The sequence below is a fragment of the Colossoma macropomum genome, unplaced genomic scaffold, assembly GCF_904425465.1.
Source record: "Colossoma macropomum unplaced genomic scaffold, Colossoma_macropomum, whole genome shotgun sequence".
NCBI lineage: Eukaryota > Metazoa > Chordata > Actinopteri > Characiformes > Serrasalmidae > Colossoma > Colossoma macropomum.
Genome location: NW_023494791.1, coordinates 13,982,013 through 14,000,596, shown reverse-complemented (window position 1 = coordinate 14,000,596; position 18,584 = coordinate 13,982,013). Strand labels below are relative to the sequence as shown.

The 18,584-nt window shown below is 38.3% G+C and overlaps 1 protein-coding gene across 4 annotated transcripts; it reads right to left on the bottom strand.

Moving 5' to 3' along the window:
• Positions 1–63: 63 nt before the first annotated feature.
• Positions 64–18,000, bottom strand: washc2c (WASH complex subunit 2C). Of its 4 annotated transcripts, none has more exons than XM_036574011.1 (32): positions 17,809–18,000; positions 16,419–16,558; positions 16,165–16,329; positions 15,981–16,049; positions 15,355–15,528; positions 15,147–15,240; positions 14,967–15,028; positions 14,723–14,776; positions 14,474–14,569; positions 13,172–13,259; positions 12,962–13,015; positions 12,449–12,570; positions 11,167–11,227; positions 10,471–10,521; positions 10,159–10,344; positions 9,866–10,026; positions 8,582–8,692; positions 8,406–8,501; positions 8,205–8,306; positions 8,019–8,120; positions 7,096–7,271; positions 6,881–6,992; positions 6,134–6,370; positions 5,751–5,957; positions 5,548–5,676; positions 4,771–4,875; positions 4,524–4,604; positions 3,495–3,551; positions 2,726–2,944; positions 1,444–2,064; positions 814–988; positions 64–710 (listed from the first exon to the last, which is right to left on the bottom strand). In XM_036574011.1, the coding sequence occupies exons 2-32, from the start codon at positions 16,554–16,556 to the stop codon at positions 568–570; spliced, it is 4,248 nt and encodes a 1,415-aa protein (XP_036429904.1). In that variant the 5' UTR covers positions 16,557–16,558; positions 17,809–18,000; the 3' UTR covers positions 64–567. The 4 variants fall into 4 exon arrangements, with proteins under 4 accessions (XP_036429904.1, XP_036429903.1, XP_036429905.1 ...); XM_036574010.1 differs by having other exon boundaries at positions 12,962–13,027; positions 17,809–17,995; XM_036574012.1 differs by having other exon boundaries at positions 12,962–13,027; positions 16,419–16,544; positions 17,809–17,994.
• Between the last annotated feature and the right edge of the window lie 584 nt (positions 18,001–18,584).

Below are 18,584 nucleotides of genomic sequence, written 5' to 3'. Positions count from 1 at the left end.
ACACAATGCTGCAGTCTGGTGGTCTGTTCATGAGAGGATTGTGAAAAATAATTTCACTCATTATAAATTTCATAAAATATATTTTCTTTAGTTTACAAAAATCATTTCACATGCAACACAAAAAACTTATAAAAACAGCATCAAAAGACAGTGAGCACTAATCATAAGACAATCGTTAAGAGTTATATGGCACAACCTGATGCAAAAGAATGCAAATTAAACCTTGCAGATGACCATGTCAGAGGAATGTATCCATTCACAATCAAATGGATCTGACTTTATATGATGCGCAAGTAATAATCTCATATTTAAAGTGCTATGCTGAAAATTAAATTAAAAAACATTGATCTAAATAGCACTTTGTGGCTGCTATGTTGCCTACTGATGAGAGATGAGTTTCTAGATGCCATTAGAGGTTACTTGAGTTTTGTCATCATCATCTATTCATAAGGATATTTTTCCAGAATTTATAAATTATCTATGAACAGTGTTAATACAGTATGTTCTAGTCTCTGTGAATCCGATAAACATCTCTACACAGTTATACAAATGGAGGATTTCAGAGATTTAGTTTCCACCAAACACGTTAAGAGGATCATCAAAAATACTGTGACCCGATTCTTCTGCTGAGCTGGGTTCCTGGGTGGGCTTCTTAGGCTTGGAAGATGGGGCCGCTACTGGTTTTGTGATTCCAGATGAGAAAATATCATCTGCAAAGAGCAGAAATAGCAGTGAACATCTTCTGAGTCTGTTTGTGCATGTGTGTTTGTGTGTGTGTTTAACGGTATCTGTGTGACTGTAGCAGTAACTCACCCATGTCATCATCAAATATTGATTTAGTTTCCACTTTCTTCTTCACTTTCTTCCCTTTTGTCTTCATTGTGGGAGTCAAATCAGCAAAAATGTCAACATCGTCATCAAATAAGCTCGCATCCAAGGATGCTTCTTTAGGTTTTTTAGGAGTTTTAGAGGGTGTGTCCTTTTCATCCTGTTAAGACAATATATAGTCAGTGATGGAGACACCCAGGAGTACAAATACCACAGCACATAATGATCGTGAAAACTCTCTGTGCTCTTTGTACTGGGTTCAGATGCTGATTTAACTGCATTGACTGTGGAATGTTAGAATAAACTGTAATGAATCAGAGTAATACTGAATAAAATGTGTGCTCCATTTTTGGCCAAAATATCCAAAAAAAAAAAAGTGTGGTGTATTGTTTTTATTATCATTTCTATATTCTGTTATATAAGTCATATTTGTGTGTTCAGTGTATTTTTAAAGTAAGTCTGAATCAAAACAATCCAACCAAACTGCTGAAATGTGGGATTTCATGGTGCACAAAACTGTTATCCTAAAGTACTGTAATCAAATCAAATCGTCAGGTCTGAGATTTACACCCCTAGTATTAAACCTTCCAGAAATAGGCTTAAAAGTTACTTTACCTGGAAAATGTCTGGTTTGGCTGAATCACTCAGCATCTTAGATTCCTTTCGTTTCTCTGTTCTGAAGATGTCATCATCATTATCATCATCAAGAAAAGGCACACCCTTGGCCTTCTTGACTGGCTTTGGCTTGACCGTAGCAAAGAGGTCCTCCCCATGGTCATCAAAGATGGACAAGGTTGGGTCCTTTTTTGAGGCTACACCAGCATCTCTCTTGGAGGCTCCATCAGGAACTGTCTCAATGGGCTTTGTTTTGGGTTGAGGGGAGGGCGTGCGTTTAGGGATCGAAACAGAAGCAAAGAGGTCCTCAGAGGCAAACAGGTCCTCCTCAGCAGCAGCAGCAGCAGCAGCAGCAGGGGGCATCTTTGGCCTGACAGACTCATCAGAATGTCTGTGTGCAGGCGCTGTGGAGGTGGTGGTTATGGGCAGGGTGAGGGCAGAGGGTCTGGCTGAGACAGGGTTGAAAGAGGGCATTGAGGAAGCCGATCCACCCCCAGAAGCGGCCTGGGGAGAAGAGTTCTCGTCCTGGATGTCCCTGTGTGCTTCTTCAGAGCGCTGGGCTGCCAGCTGCCGCGCTGCTCGAGTCTGGGGCCGCCGTCGTGTTGCGCCTTTAGCACGGTCCTGAACAGGAGAGGAGAGGGTTTGAAGTAATGGCCTTACAAAATAGGTCTCAACAGAGCACTGAAAAAAGACATAAGTCTTCTCTAAATCAAGGTGTAGAACATTAATTTTGAGGTAGCTGACCCCTTTTAATTCAATTTATCAAATTATTCAAAAAAAAGAGTCATCAAAATTTTAATTTTGGGGAACACTTTTACTTCTTTCTGGGACAATTGGCCATAATTAGTGACTGTTTTCCTGAAAAAAAAAGAAACTGAGAAAAGAAGTACTTTGGGAATGACCCCATAGCCCTTGCATTTTACCCCTGGTTCATTGCTCAGTACTAGTAAAGCCTTACAGTTGTTTAAGCCATTGCTTTGGAAAAGAAAACATTCAAATCAAAGACTCTATGATGAACATGAAGTGGTTGAAAAATATACCCATATATTAAAACAAAGCTGTTTTATGTTCATATATATATATATATATATATATATTTGTTCTTAAAATTTAACAGCATAAAGAAGGAATATTTCTAAAGAACTTTACTGACTTTTAATTTGCCAAAAAGCTAAACAAAAAAATCCTGCAATCCTGCAGTACTGAACAACCACAGAACTTCATAATGCATGTCTTGTTCCATCTTATCCTCTCTAAGCCCCAAAGGCACAGCCTAACCCACCTTGTTGGCGTTCTGTAGTGTGGTGACCTGAGCCGGTGTGTCAAAGCTCACCCCTCCCTCGCTAGGAGCCTGAAGCTCAGGGCGGCCAGCGGAACCTGGCGGTGGCCCTGCAGCTCGGGCTGAAGGGGAGGGTGCCAGGCCTGGAATTACACTGACTGCTCCCGGCACCCGTGGCCCAGCTCCTGGCAGGAGGCTGGCAGGGTTAATCCCCAAGTTGGCCTGATGGGAGAGATGATGTTTGAAAGTTCAGATATGGCATCACGCTTATTAAGTTGCACACAAATATTAAGATGCCCATCAGGAAAAATGGGTCTTGTGGCGTTAGTTTAAAAGCATTACTGGAAACTGAACATATGCCTGACGCTTAAAAACTGGATGCACAAACAGGAAAAAACATGTTAAGAGCTATAGTTTTTAGCGCAGCCACTGCAGAATGTCATATTTTGATACATGCCATAGACAGAGAGACAAGAACAAATGCATCAGCAACAAGCAACAAATGCATCGGCAAGAAGCCATGGAAGCAAAGATACATGCAGTATTCAGTGTTTATAGAGTGAATATTACAAGAATGTCTGCACAATATTAGAATATAGGCTTAAAGCTTTTTAAAAGGATCTGACTTCAGTCAGGTGCCGAAAGTAAAATGGCCAGGACCCATTTCTTTTAATAACATTATATTCAAAAAGGATGCAGCAGCAAAGGAACAGAAAGGTTGAAAGGACTCTTATAGAGCGACAGGAACAAAGAGTCATTAATTAAACTTTACTTGAAGTTTCCCAATCCTTGAGGAGGTTTCTTTAGATTTAACAGGGCCTGCAGGCTTCTGTGCAATTAATGACATTGGTTACATTTCAGTAAAACAACCAAATTAATTAAGCTACCTCAACATATGTTGCTAAATGCTGTAGTAGTACTTCAACAGATCTTACTACGTACTTCCTAATAGGCCCTATTTGTTATACGACAGTGAGACCAACTACAGTGACACAGTGAGTCTGTGGGCATAACCTGAAATAACCATGTTAGGGCCCAACCGATATATTCATTGGCTGATAATATCAGACAATATTGATAACTAGCAGTTTTATCAGTGGTTTAAAAAACAAAAACAAATCACCTACATGTCAATAATCAGCCCTATTAACTCTTTGGTTGCATTATTGCCAGGATTCAAACTCGCTATTTGTGCCACAGGGGTAGCCAGAGTAGGACAGATGCCGTCCCCATTTAAATATATATTAGAAATACAACTTGAACAGGTAAATCTTAACACAAAACACCATCATGCATAGAATAATGAAAACATAAAATGTAGCCAAACTTTTAGCATGATAATAACATCTACAAAATATCTTTTATGGAGTGAACTAACAAAAAAAACAAGAAAAAAATAGGTAAATAACAGAAATCTAGGCAGCTCTGCCCCAGTGCTGAAATATTTGCATTCATTAAGAATGTAAGATTCTGTTGTTTATGTGAGTTTAAAAAGTGCTCCAGATGAGAAATGACAACATTAGTCAATAAAGCACTGCTTAACTAAAACTATAGCATTTTAAAAACAAAATCTAAAATATAAATTATACTGACTGATATTGTTCTCTTAAGATTAGTATCGGTCACAGAATTTTCATATCAGTTGAGCCCTAAACCATTTTCTGAAATAACTGATAAAACTTCTTAAGCTTTGCATTATGATTATCATCAAAGAAGGTTTTTCATTCTCAAAATGCAGCTCTGTAAGGATGATTTAAAAAAAATCTTAATTACATTAAAATAACTTTTGTATAAACCATACCTCATTTTGGGTTGACTGTGCTGTACTTGAACCTTTGTCAGTTTCATCTTTTTTAGGTTTACTGGGCTTCTGTGGTACTTTCTAAATTCAGAAATCACATCATAAGAATCATATGCACACCCCATTTTTCTACTTTCAAAATTTTGTAACATATCAATTACCACCCCCCCAACACACACATACATACATATACAAAATACATACACACTAGACCCAGTAAAAGTTAGACTGAATCAAAACATAGTACCGGAGGAGCTTTTGGCTTTGCAGAGCTGAACAGGTCGTCATCATCATCGTCATCATCCCCAAACAGTGTAGGAGCAGCAGGCTTTGCTGAGCTAGGCAAGGGGGCCTGAAACCACAACACACCAGCCATCCTTTATAATACTCCCCACCTCCATCAAAAAAAATGAAATCACTCTACTGTTGGTTTTAATCAATGTTCACACATTGATGTTACTTAACAAATGCATACAACTGAGTCAAATTAAGTTAGTTGTGTTCTTTCAATGAAATACAGTGAGTAGTTACATGTACTTAATAAGTGTTTGTTTGGTCAGTGCAACCGTACAGAGTAAAACACATCTTTCCTATTGGCTCCTGGCACCAGCTATCTGTATACTGTTTAACTAGTTTTACTCACCTTGTTTGTGTTGTTTTCCCCCTGGTCTATACCTTCCTGTCTGTGTGCATCTTTCCTGAACTCCTTGGCTAACTACCTAGCCTCATTTTTGTTGGCTGTTAGTGAGTAAAATTGCCCTACTGTACTACACAGCTGGGTAGTACAATAAAGATTCAACTAAATTATGTAGATTTAACTTATACCTTTTACCTTGTGTTGTTTCATCTACTATCATCGACTGAAAATAGGCATATTAAGTTGAACGTAGGAATAAATAATTAAAATTAATAGTTCTTGAACAATAAAAGGATGAAAACTCACTCATGCGTTTAAACTGTTGCAAAACTGTGTATAATGTATCTGCAGAATAAATGCGTCATTGTTACTGTGGCTTAAACTCACAGAAGGTTTAGCAGTGGTAGCAAAAAGGTCCACGTCTGGATCGTTGTCTCTCTGCTGCGTCTGGCTGAAGAGAAGCTCCTCGTCCTGAAACACACCTGTGCTCTTCACATGAGGTTTCTGCTCCTGAGACTGAAACACAACCAGCATCATCACCACTGTACTCACTGACACACACATTTCTCTAGATAACTGACAAAGCCAACCTTGAATGTGCTTTTGTCTGTCGTCTTGGTTGCTACGGAAACGGGAGATGTCTCATCAGGTTCATCTTCATCGTCAAGGTCATCGTCATCATCAAACAGGCTGAGTGTGGTTTTCTTGGCCTTTTTCTCCTTGCTCTTTATGGGTGGTGGAGTTTCTTTATGCCAGTCAAGATCATCGAAGCCATCCAATGGACTCTTGGTCTGCTTCTGTGGCACACAAATAAATCAACACTGCAAATATGAAGATATCGTGAACATGTGAATTTATTGAAACACACATAACCACATTTCCAGCTAGCATGATTTCTGATGTTATTTGATTTTCTATAACAAAACTATTATTTACAAGCATTTGAAAGTGAACACAGCAGCTTCTATCTTACCTTGGAGGTTTCTGGTCCATCTCCTAGCACATTAATTCCTCCAAACAGGCTAACAGCTCCAGCAGGCTTCTTCTTACTAATACTACTCTCCTCAGGTGAAGGTGTTGTCTGCACAGGCTTCTTGTCTGAGGGCCTCTCCTCAGCAACCTTATCATCTACTGGAGCAGATGCTCCAGATGCTTTCTCTGTGTCCTCAGGGCCAAAAAGAGAGGGAGCCTGAGAGGTGGCAGCAGGCACCTGAAAAAGACGTGTTCATTTTTAAAACTCTTCTTCATCAGCTGACCAGCCAACCCAGGGCCTGTTGCAGTTTTCACCATGTCTGTTGCCTAGGAATGACAACAATCCACACTGGCCAGTCTGTATTAATTGCTAAAATGATCTTTTTGAATTTTACACAACAGATGATCTGTGATAGGCCTTTGGAACTATAGTTATAGTTCAATTGTATAGACTCTGTTAAAATCTAATATGACCTGTGGGAGACTTGATGCCATAGTCGCAGACTTGACTGTGCTTCTTATGCCAAACGTATCTGCTCCAAGCTAATGCTACAGGCACAGCAATGATGAATAAAAGAAAGTTCCATGTGAGCAAAGCTGCATGGAATTGATAGATTGCATTAATATTCATCATTATGGATGCACTGCAAATAAACCCAACAGCTCAACTGACCACAAAGCATGATTGGTGTCTGTATGTATATTGTTGATATGTCTCAATGCCTTTTTTTATTAGCCTATAACTTACTATGACTTCTGGAGTTGTTTTGTTTTCAGGTGGTTTGGAACCAAAGAGTGATCCTTTGTCTTCATCATCTTCATCCTCAAACAAGAGGGAGACTCTTTGAGGCTTCTTCTGACTGCAAGGACAAATTACAATCCAGTGTTAGTCAAGGTATTTTTTGAAAATCTCTGAAAATATGTTACAAAAAGAAGAGGTGTAAAGAAAATGACTTCACAAACCTTGTCTCTTTTGTGGCTGCAAACAGATCGTCATCATCATCGTTGTCGTCAAACAGAATGTCTTTCTGTGGCACTTTGGCACTAGGCAGCCTGGAGGGGGCGCTGGTGCTGGCCTTCAGTCCACCACTCTTTACCTCTGGCTTTACAGCGCTGGGCTTGGAGTTCATCCACTGGTCCTGACACAAGCAAAGAAAACAATGTATAATAGGTACAGATTAGATAAATTCAAGCAAAATCACATCACTGCTTATCTTACTCTTTACCTACACAGCATTTCGTACAATTCCAAACAGGCAAACAGTATTTCATACAATTTGTTCATAGTTTTAACTGCTTTAAAGCAAGATTATATATCAATTTCACCTTAAAATAACAGCTTCAAAATCATTTTGATGGTACATTGATTAATAATTGAGAGAATGGCATCTCTGTCATTGCCACTGCTATAGTGCTATGTAACCTTGGAGTAGCGGGTACAAGACCTCTCGCGAGAACTGTGTAACACTTTATGGCACCACGATACACATCAACAACTATGGCTCTTCAGCTAGATATGAGAAGAAGCTAGCTCAGTATTCTCAGCATGGACATCATAGCAGAGGCTGCCAAAAGACTAAAGAAGATGTTTTTGGAGGAAGCGAGGTAGAGAAAAAGAGAGAGAGTGACCAAGCTAGAGTAAATCTCTGACTGGCTTTTACTCGTTGACAAAAGTTAAAAGAGATAATAAGTGTAATCTCTAGCATTCATATGCCTGCACAATGTGAGTGCACGCAAAGGGGAGCCCCCTTCAAGTGTACACGAAGGGGGCTCAGCGCAATTTGTATTTACGACAGTGATATAAAAGTGCAATTTACACTGCAACTGTAGGGGCAGCCCAACAGCAAAAATATCTTGCATAATGCTTCTTTAATTTTCCCGCATACCTCATCATCGCTAAAAAGAGTGCTTGACACAGTTTTCTCGGGTTGGAGTGCTGTTGTTTTGACCTGAATTGATTTGGATTTCGGCACAGAGGAAAACAGATCCTGAAAGACACAAAGGAATTACAATAACAAATGCTTCTGCAATACTCAATAGAAGTTCTAACACTTAAACCTGCTTTAGCTCACCTCGTCCTCCTCATCATCAAATATAGAGGGCTTTGTCTTGCTTGTTTTGCTCTGCGTGGGGGCTTCATGCTTTGACTGACTTTTTGGCATTGGGGAGAATATCTTTAGGGAAAAAAAAGTCCAAAACAAAATAGAAAAGCAACTTTTAAAATTGCATTGATTAAGGATTCCATGAACAATACAAATGGCACATAAGCTTACCTGTGAGTCTTCATCATCAGAGAACAGACTCTTACTCTGGACTTTCTCTGCTATTTTAGGAGTAGCTGACGTTTTGACCTCAGGAGGGGGTACGCTCTAAAAGACAAACAAAAAACTATGATACAGAGAAAAGGAGAGAAAAGAGAAAAGATGAGAGAGGGGGAATGGTTTTATACCTCCTCAGATTTCTCAGACTCCTCACTCGTTGAAGGCTGACGTTTCTTCAGTCCCTCCACAAGAAGATTCTTTGTGCCAGGCCCAAACACAGAGATGGCACCAGCAGGTAACTGCATGCAAACAAGCTTGATTAGTCAGTGTCGGTGTGTGCTAGCAAAATAAACTCTTCAATATACAGTCATACGTTTCATGAAAAGCTTGTGACAAGTTATTTTTAAAATACATATTAGAGAAAAGCTTGATACCATTTTTTTCTGATATCGATATTAAAACCATTGTATTTAACTTCTTTACTTTTTTCCTTTCTTTCTCTTTATTCTTTTTTTCTCCTTCAGTATTTGGACCAGTGTTTTCTGCTGATTTCGACTCAATACTGATACACAACAATACAGATTTTACAGACATCCAGTCTGTGGCAAACTCCTTAAACTTTGTAATGCATTTTAAAAATTCACAATGTATAATTTATTTAACATGTCTTTTATGTAAACACCTTGATAGATGGGTACCTAAGTACAACCCATCATATGACCCATATCAGCCATTAGACATATATAACAGGTGAAAAGGAAGGTTAATTTCCTATTTATTTATTTATTTACCTATTTATATTACAAATGTAAGCGTGTTTTAAGTCCGCACAGAAAAAAGGGGCTGTAAATACTGCACCTTAGACAGACTGAGCTTCCTTATACTCCAGTAATACATTTTAGCACAGCTGGTTTAGTATGTGACTGTTTAAACTAGAGGAAAAAAGGCTTTCACACAGGCTTTCTGGTCAGAAACTTTGTTCTTTGTCAGAAGTGATCTTTGTTCTTGATATGGTTTGGTCTTGTTTGCTATAGGTTTAATAAATCACTTGTTAACAGCTTATTTATCACATCGTCTTAAAATAATAAAATGGCAAAAGCTTAACTATGTGAAGCAGCCTAAAGGCTACCTTTACTGAAGCTATGTGTTGTCTTTTGTTGTTTTTAATAACTCATGTAAACTCTTTTAAGCCCCTCTTTTAAGTGTGGAAATCTGTTGTACAACTTTTAGTTTAACAGGTACGACAACGGGTTGAAAAAAATATCTACCTTGTGCTGCTGCAGAATGTTTCAAAACCAGACAACATATCAGGGCTCATTCAGGACTAACATTATACATTAAAAGAAAACTGATCGTGAGAAAAATGTAATTAGTTTTCTGCATCTTAAAGCTGCAAGCACAGAGTTTTTGGATGTTGAAATTATCCAATTTGATTGAGAATTGCAATGGATTGATCAAGCCTTGGGCCTTACCTTCTTTTCAGGAGGTCGTACCACCTCCTCTTCCTCCACAGTTTTCTTGGTCTGTTGAGAACTGGTAGCACTTCTTGCATTGAAAATGTCACCTTCATCATCATCTTCATCACCGCCAAACAGGTCCACTGTTTTCTTTGGTTTGGGCTTCTCCTGTCCAGCTAAGTATATATAGTTATGTTATTTGCTCCAGTACTTGATGTTGACGTAAATCAAGACACAATGTTCCTGCAACAGGGCTACAGAGCCTACAAACTGATTACAAATTCCTCATCGCAGCCCTCCACACTTACCAGAAGTAGGTTTTTTGAGAGTCTTCCCACTGAAAAAGTCATCGTCATCATCATCGTTGTCATCAAAGAGACCACCTCCTAGTGCTGCCTGTTTTGGAGCTGCCTGTACTTTGGGTTTGACTGGACTGCCATTCTCTTTGCTCTCCAGTAAACCTGAAGTGTTTGATGAGCCAAAACGATTGTATTCTGACAAAAAAAAATAAAAAATCACATGCACACGTAGGCACACAAATATTAACTCCATTAAAACCTAAAATCATCACTGAAGAGCATAAAAAGTGGACCCTTTAGAGAATTGAGAAATCATATTACCTGGGAAAATGGAGACCGCACCTGTGGGTATTTTTCTAGTTTTGGCACTCTCTACAAACAATTAAATTCTCAAGTTAAAAAAAAACACAATTAAACTCTACAATTACTGGTTTGCAACACATACTTCCAACACATTTATTACAAATCTTCTGTTAATCAATTGAATTAAATCGAGTATCTACACGAAAAGAGATTACTAAAGGGGTGGACAATAGGGTTACTCTAAATTAACCATTATGGATGAATTATTTCAGAATATGCTTTTCTTGTAATTTTGTAATAAGCTATGTTCTGATTGGCTGTCCTGTATTGTGGTTCATTCAAGAAGCAATCAGGGTTAGAAGTTCAGTGTAAAAGCGTAGTAAAACTGCTGTAATGTTTTGTGACAGCAAAGAAAGAAAGAAAGAAGTGAGCTGCTTTGTCTTCTATATACAGATGTGGGAGTGTTTTTGTACTTTTGACATTTTGACAATGTTTCCAGATTAAATCAAAAATTGAAGTGCATTTGTTTTTTCATGATATGGGCCCTTTAAAGAACAACTGCAAGTCTCATTTTGGTGTGTACCAACTTATCAAACCTCAGAAAAAAAACACATGATCTGTATTGTGCATTGTTAAAAAAAATAAAATAAATCATCAAGTATCATGATACTACATTTTCACCATATAGCCCACCTGCTATCAAAGGTATGATACCTGTTTGTGGCACTGTTTGTTCCATCGGCTCATTTTTGGGTGCCTCAGAAAACAGATCACCCTGCAAAACAAAAAGGCCATAATGCCAGTGGCTATGAATGTACAGCCTTTTGAAAAACTATATGCCCATTTTGAATTGGATGCCAGCAACACATTTCAAAAAAGTTGGGACAGGGCAGCAAAAGACTGGTAAAGATGTGTCATGCTTCAAAAAAAATCTGATGGAACATCTCACAACTAATAAGGTTAATTGGCAACAGGTCAGTAACATGACTGGGTATAAAAAGAGCATCCCAGAGAGGCTGAGTTGTTTCAGAAGTAAAGATGAGGAGGGGTTCACCACTCTGTGAAAGACTGTGGGGCAAACAGTGCAACGATTTTAGAACAACATTTCTCAATGTAAAACAGCAAAGAACTTGGGGATTTCATCATCTATTGTGTGTAATATCATTACAAGATTTAGAGAATCCAGAGAAATCTCTGTATGTAAGGGACAAGGTCAAAAACTTTCAGGCCCTCAGGCGGCACTGCATTAAAAACGGACATGATTCTGCAGTGGAAATCACTGCATGTGCTCAGCAACACCTCTGAAACCACTGTCTGTGTACAGTTCATCACTGCAGCAGAAATGTTAAAATTCTACCATACAAACAGGATCCAGAAAAATCGCTGTCTTGGCACCATTTATGCTGAATGATATATACAGATTTTGGAGCGACATACAACGATGTCTTTTTTCAGGGAAGGCATTGATTATTTCAGCTATACGATGCCAAATCACATTCTGCACGTGTTACAACAGCATGGCTCTGTAGTTCCAGGTGCTAAACTGGTCTGCCTGCAACACAGACCTGTCACCTATGGAAAATGTTTGGTGCCTATGAAACCCCGAACTGTTGAGCAGCTGAAATCCTATATCAAGCAAAAATGGGAAAACATTTCACTTTCAATACATCAATGGTCTCCTCAGTTCCCAAACGCTTACAGAGTGTTGTCCCAGAGTGTTGTCCCAACTTTTTTGAAACATGCTGCTGGCATAAAATATAAAATGGGCACATACTGAAAAAAAAAAAAGAAATTCTCAGTTTCAACATTTGATATGTTATCTTTGTAGTACTTTCAATTAAATATCAGGTTTAAATGATTTGCACATCATTGCATTCTGGTTTTAGTTCCATTTTGGACATGAGGGTGTATTTTGTGAAATAAACACTTTTCTTTTCTTCTCCATAGCAGTTATTAAGTGCCTAATAACTTTAACAACAAGCTTACAACAGTTTACCTCATCATCATCATCAAACAGGCCTTTTCCACCACTAAAGATGCCACCTTTTCCTCCAAATGGAGAATATTCATCATCTTCCATTTTTGGAGGCTTGAACATTTCATCATTATCATCTTCCACTGAAACAAAAACGTAAAAACCATGAAATACAGAATAGAATTCCTAATCCCTGTCACACCACCACCCTAGATCAATAATGTTATGTGATTAATACGAGCTGTAAAAATGAATGCAAATCTTAGCATGATATTAATCAGTTCAACCTGAGAGTCTGTAAAATAAATTGACTTTGAAGCTGGCAAAATTACTTACAAAGAAAATGAACAAGCCATCTAACAAAAAAGAAAGGTGGGAATACATACTGAGAAAACATAACCATGATTATTTTACATGAATAATGATTTGCCTCATCCATAAGTAACAGATGCATTGCCATCCTTGTTACTCAGTGATTAAACAAACATCAGTAAGGCAACCTCTGCTATGCTGATTGAATGATGTTACTCATACCTGATGCCTTTGGCAGTTTCTTTCCTTTGTTTTTCTTTTTGCTGACAGATGGGCCTGATGACAATGCTTGAAGAAAACAGAAAGACATGCATATGCAAACAAAAGGATGAAAAAGAACCAAATTAAGGCATAAAAAATGGATCAAGAATAAAAATCCACATAGAAGTCTTATATTCAGCTGATGAATGGTAAGTAAAGGAGTGAACCTACATGTACGGTCTGGCTCTGGTTTGCTTGTTGTATCTCCTTTGATTCTGGCTGCCAGTTCATCAGCAAAAGATGTTTGACCCACATCATCCTGAAACACAAGAACCAGAACAGGACAAAGAGCTGATTTACATTTGCTGAGAATAACATTAGCTCAACAAACAAATCTGGATTGTTTTGATCCAAAACCAAGGTTTTCACTGTGAGACATTTTGTACTAAATCTTTGATAATTAAATACTCTGTCCTATTTGGCACACTTGTGGTCCTGTGGTCCTCATTTGTGCATTGCCATGAGGACCACAAGGCCTGTTTCTCCTTCGTGGCGTTTAAAGGGGTGCTCACGGGTGCCCTAGGCAAGAACACCATCAATGCCAACTCAACAGCAGAGATACAGGGGAGAACCAATCAGAGTGTAGGGGCTTGTTTACACTTGCCTGACCAATATAGCAAAGAACGTGCGAGTTAAACTAATTTTAATGAATTCACCTCATCATGAGCTGGTTTTGCTTGTAATCTATATTTAGACATTACAACAATCACATGCAAAAGTGTTTGTGCCCCTGGTAAAATGACATTTTGTTGATTTTCTCATAAAAAATAAGTTACACATTTTCTACAGAGAACACATTTTAATACATAATTACTATTAATGTGGGGAATGTAATGTATTCTGAAAATATACATCAGTGTGGCCTAATTTTTCCCAATGTATTGAATTCAGCAAATGCATAGAGATTTTACACTAAAGCTGTAGAAAGAATGCCATATTTCAGTTTCGTCTCTGTAGAGGATGAGTTAAATTATTTTCACATTGAAAATTAACAAAACATGTAATCTGGGTATCCAAACATTTGCAAACGACTCTATAAGCAAATTAGCTAATTCAAAAAATAACAAGTACATGCATTAAAATAATTTTGCTGGACACAGTAAACGCATAGCCTGTGTGATGCCTGGTGAAGTCTGGACAAAATGCACATCCACACACTGTTGACAGCACCAAGGACCTCTAGGTAGACCACAGGGCTTAGAATACCTTTTGAGAGTAGGGCAAAGTATATTCCACTCTAGAAAGATACTACTGTTCCATAACACTTCTACAATGAAATTAATCATTTTTACAGTATACACTTCTGTTACTCGAATGCAAAAAAAACAGCTATGCTCTACTATAATATTCTGTTTATTTTCCCATTTCCTTCATGCAAACCCAGTGAGAAAATGTGCACTGTAAATAAAAACTACAGTTGAAAACTGTGTCTGCATTCAGCTGTACAAAAAAAGACATTTTTAAATTATTAACCTTTCTGGCTTCATCTTCATCCTTGTCAGACTCCCCAAATATATCTGAATCTTCGTCTTCTTCCTCCTCCTCTTCATAACTGACCACAGATGGCTTCTGTCAAATGAATGAAAAAAACTTATATGCTGAGATAAAAAACAAAATCACTTCTCAGTTCTCACTTAATATGGCCTTGAAGGCAATGCGGTAAATACATAAAAGGTGTTGTCCAAAATAACTGCTATGAAATTATTTTCATTCAGTTCTTACCTTCTTTATGCTTCCCTGGCCCTCTTCTTCTTGGTCAAAGTCCTCATCTGAGTGCTGTTGATTTGCAAATCATATTATATAAAATCAGCCCGTTTTGTGCTGGCAGTTATCCAAATACAAACATAATCTAATCCAAAAACACTATTGCTCAACTCAAAATTAATATGTTGACAATATTATTCAGCAATATTAAAAAGGTACTGTGACACTGAGGGCACTACATAGCTGGCATATCCAGTTTTACCTCTCCATCTTTCCCCTCGTCACTCTCAATGACACTCTCTCTATCACTGTCAACAGACATGTCTGTGTGAGAGAACGTTGCACAAGTAGTTAATTACAAAGTGAAGGCTGAATAAAGATCAATTCAGACAACATCATGAGGACTATACTGACACTAATTGAAAAACTTGGAATACACTACCATCACTGGAGAAATCTCCCAGGCCAACATCATCTTGTTCCATAAAAGCTTGTGACCCAATCAATAAAGGCAGCGGCCTATCTACATACAGATCCTGAACAAAGCATTTAAAAAAACAACAAAGGTCATTGGAAAGGCAGAAAGTGCTAAGGTACAGTATCACTCTACAGTAAAATGGTATATCTGCAGTGCACATGTGGTATCTCACCTTGGGCTCTAAGATGGGTTCTACTCTATCTACTGCCTCCTCGTCCTCAGAGTCAGAATTGCCCGCTTTAATGTCTAACTGCTCAAAGGCAGACTCCAAAACCTTCAGACCGTAGTTTACAGCCTCCTGGACTTTAGGTATCAGCTCAGCTTCTTTCTGTTCTCGTGTTTTTTCCTTTAAATGGGCAGTAAGAAACAGATACTGAGGCTGTTGTACACATCATTGTTATTTTCTTTTCTCAGACGGATAGTACAGTGACCTTTTTTTCCCTTTTTATTCTGACCAAAACTAGTTTAGAATACATATTAATCATTCAGAAATTAAGTTATATTTCCTTAACTAGGACTGTTTAATTGACCAGACTAAAACTGTGCAAGCTAAAATGAAAAAATATGAATCATTTAAAAACACAATAGTTTTAAATCCAACTAATATATTTAAATGTCCCTGACATGATTGACTATACTAAGAACAAACTAAACATGTTTGCCATTTTAACCTACAAAAACAACGCTCCAGCAAAATACTAATTATTAATACAATTTCACAAAGTGTAGTGGTGGCAAGAATATAAACATCATTCCATATGCAGTGAGCTTTTTGAAAAACATAAGAAAATAACAGACCTGTTCAGGGCGTTTCTCCGGGGCCTCGGCCTTTGGAGCAGCCTCCTCGACTTCTTCGTCATAAACTCTCTGGGTGATTAAAAAAAAATACACTACTTACAGGAAGCTGATGATTTTTTCCCCATCAACAGTAATACATTTATCAGTACTGACTGAGATCAAATACTGAAAACCACAGACGTACATTTTCGATAAACTGTGTATTGGAGAGCATAAGGAAGTCGTTGAAGACAGTGTGTAGGCAGCTGTCAGTTGCTTTAGTGTCCCGAATGAGGCCGTCCAACTGTTTTTCAATCTCATGAGTTTTGGACAGCATCCTCTGAGAGAAATCTTGCAGGTAGAGAAAAAGCTGTGGAGGTGAAAAGACAGAAGACCTCTCAATAAGACATCAAAGAGACAAATTTCATGCACAAAAGATTTCTATAGCTAATATCATACCCCTGAATCTGCAGCTAAGGACCAGTTAGAGCTGGATTTCCGCATCTCATCCAACGTCCAGGGTCTCTCCCACACAGGCTCCGTTTCGCCATTGTAGTTACTGGGCCCGTTCTCCATAGTGCTTATCTGGCACAACATAACTACACACATTAATAAGTCTAGAAGATAATCATGTTAGGGACGCACTGATATAGGAATTGTAGGCCGAGGTCAATATCCAGTATTTTTCATGTGCCTCTGTTGATTGTGATACAGATACCCAAACATCTAGAAATTTGGACTACATCTCTTTGGATTTCCATTGCAAAGAAAAATAAATTTTATTTGTGCCATCTTACAAATGCAGCAGAGTAGTCCAACATCACCTTAACATTCAGTGCTTATGGAGTACAATAAATATGTCACCAAATTAACATCTAACTTAACATCTATCTGACGCCGATACATTTTTCAAGCAGTTGTGAAGCAATTAGGAGTTAGATATAAATCTAATATCATTCTGCATCCCTAAATGATGTTAAGTAAATTCACAGCACTGGTCTCTGCAGTTAGTTCATCAGAGTTAAGCATTTCTAGTTGCACAACAGTGATACTGAATCAAATATTACATTTCGTGGTGTGTGCTGATCCGTCTCACATGAGTATTACAGCCTCACAAATCATTTAAACAAAAAGCTTCCACCACCTTCCACCACCTACAACACCAGAGTGGTAATGCATTGTGAAAGCCATCAATAAAGAAGATGATGTGCATTTCAAAAGCGGCATTTAACACTGATTATGTGTCACTATCATTAAGCCCCGGTAAATCTCGAGAAGAAAACACGAGAATACATGCACCTGTGATAAGTAAGTTATCACTACACAGAGAAAAAAAGACTAACTTAAACTATGGTTACACAACGCTGGCTAACTCGCTACTTGCTTCATTTTTCAATTAGTTAGGCAGTGTTTTATTCATGTTTACCTGATTGACTCTCAGGCATGCAAAAGTTTAAGCCACCAGTTGTGAGCTTCTGTAAACAGAAGTTAGTAAACACTGCTAGCACTGAGTGGTTACACCATGTAGCTAACTATGTAGGTTAGCTAGCTATGTAACTTACAAGGTAAAATAGCCAGCTCACATCTGCGCGTTTCACTGTAAAACAGTCATTTCTGTAACGTTACCTATGTGGGTTTACCAAATCTGAGGTGTTATCAGACTCTTACATCGATCGTTTTCTAGCTAGTGCAGGTTTGGTCCTCAACTTTCAATTACTTTAGCATGCTAGCTAACCTAGCTAGCACCATCATTTCCCAGATCAACTCTGTTTTCCTGCTAGGGGAACGGTAGCTAGGCTGGCTAATGAACGCTACTGTATCTGACTGAAACTATAGGTCTCCTGTATACCTTGCAGCAAGCTCTTTCGCTCAGAATGATCTTCTCTTAAAAGTCATGAATCCGAGAGGTTTTGGGCTGAAAGGCAGCTTGTGATCAGCGGTCTCCTCATCAGTATTCCGTCTGCTCGGCCATGTCCTGTCTGCCTGCAATCAGCTGATCCATAGTCACCTGACTGGCTGACTGACTGAGTGTAGGAGCGGACGTTAGCCTTCATTCATTCACAGCCTCGACTCCTTGGTAGGAATATCGCCTGGAGCCACTACTGTATCAGTCCATATTCCTCCAACACACCCTGCTGCTCAGTCTCGAGTTCCAGAGCCTCATAAGAGTCAAAATGTACCAGTTTTAGAGCGAATGTTCAATTGTGCTCTTTTCATTATCACAACCTGCTGCATGAAGCTACACACTTTAAAAAGATGGTTCTTCAAGGGTTCTTTAGTAAAGGCAATGGTTAGAACTATGAGTTCTTCTTATACAGAACCATTTCATGCTTCTTCAGACTGATGGAGAACGCAGTGTATATGGTTCTATATAGAACCTTTTTTGAACATGGTTTAACTATTTAAGCATGAAATCGTTCTATATAAAATTCATGGTTATACACAGAAGCATTTCCTTCAGCAAAGCACCACTGAAAAGCATCTTTTTAAAGTGTGTAGTTACATGATATATATTTATATATATATTTATTATGATAATATCGACTTCCAGTAGACAAAAAAAAAGTGAGTTCAGCTTCTTTTATTATAAGGGTTTAAAATTACATTACCCATCTATTTGACTGG

Excerpts from the sequence above, each read along its gene's own strand:
- washc2c (XM_036574010.1), bottom strand. The coding sequence starts at position 16,556 with ATGTTGTGCCAGATAAGCACTATGGAGAACGGGCCCAGTAACTACAAT. Across the intron at positions 14,570-14,722 it reads GCCAGGGAAGCATAAAGAAG|AAGCCATCTGTGGTCAGTTA; the intron begins GTAAGAACTGAA and ends TTCATTTGACAG. Across the intron at positions 8,121-8,204 it reads TTGATGATGAGGAGGACGAG|GATCTGTTTTCCTCTGTGCC; the intron begins GTGAGCTAAAGC and ends TGTGTCTTTCAG.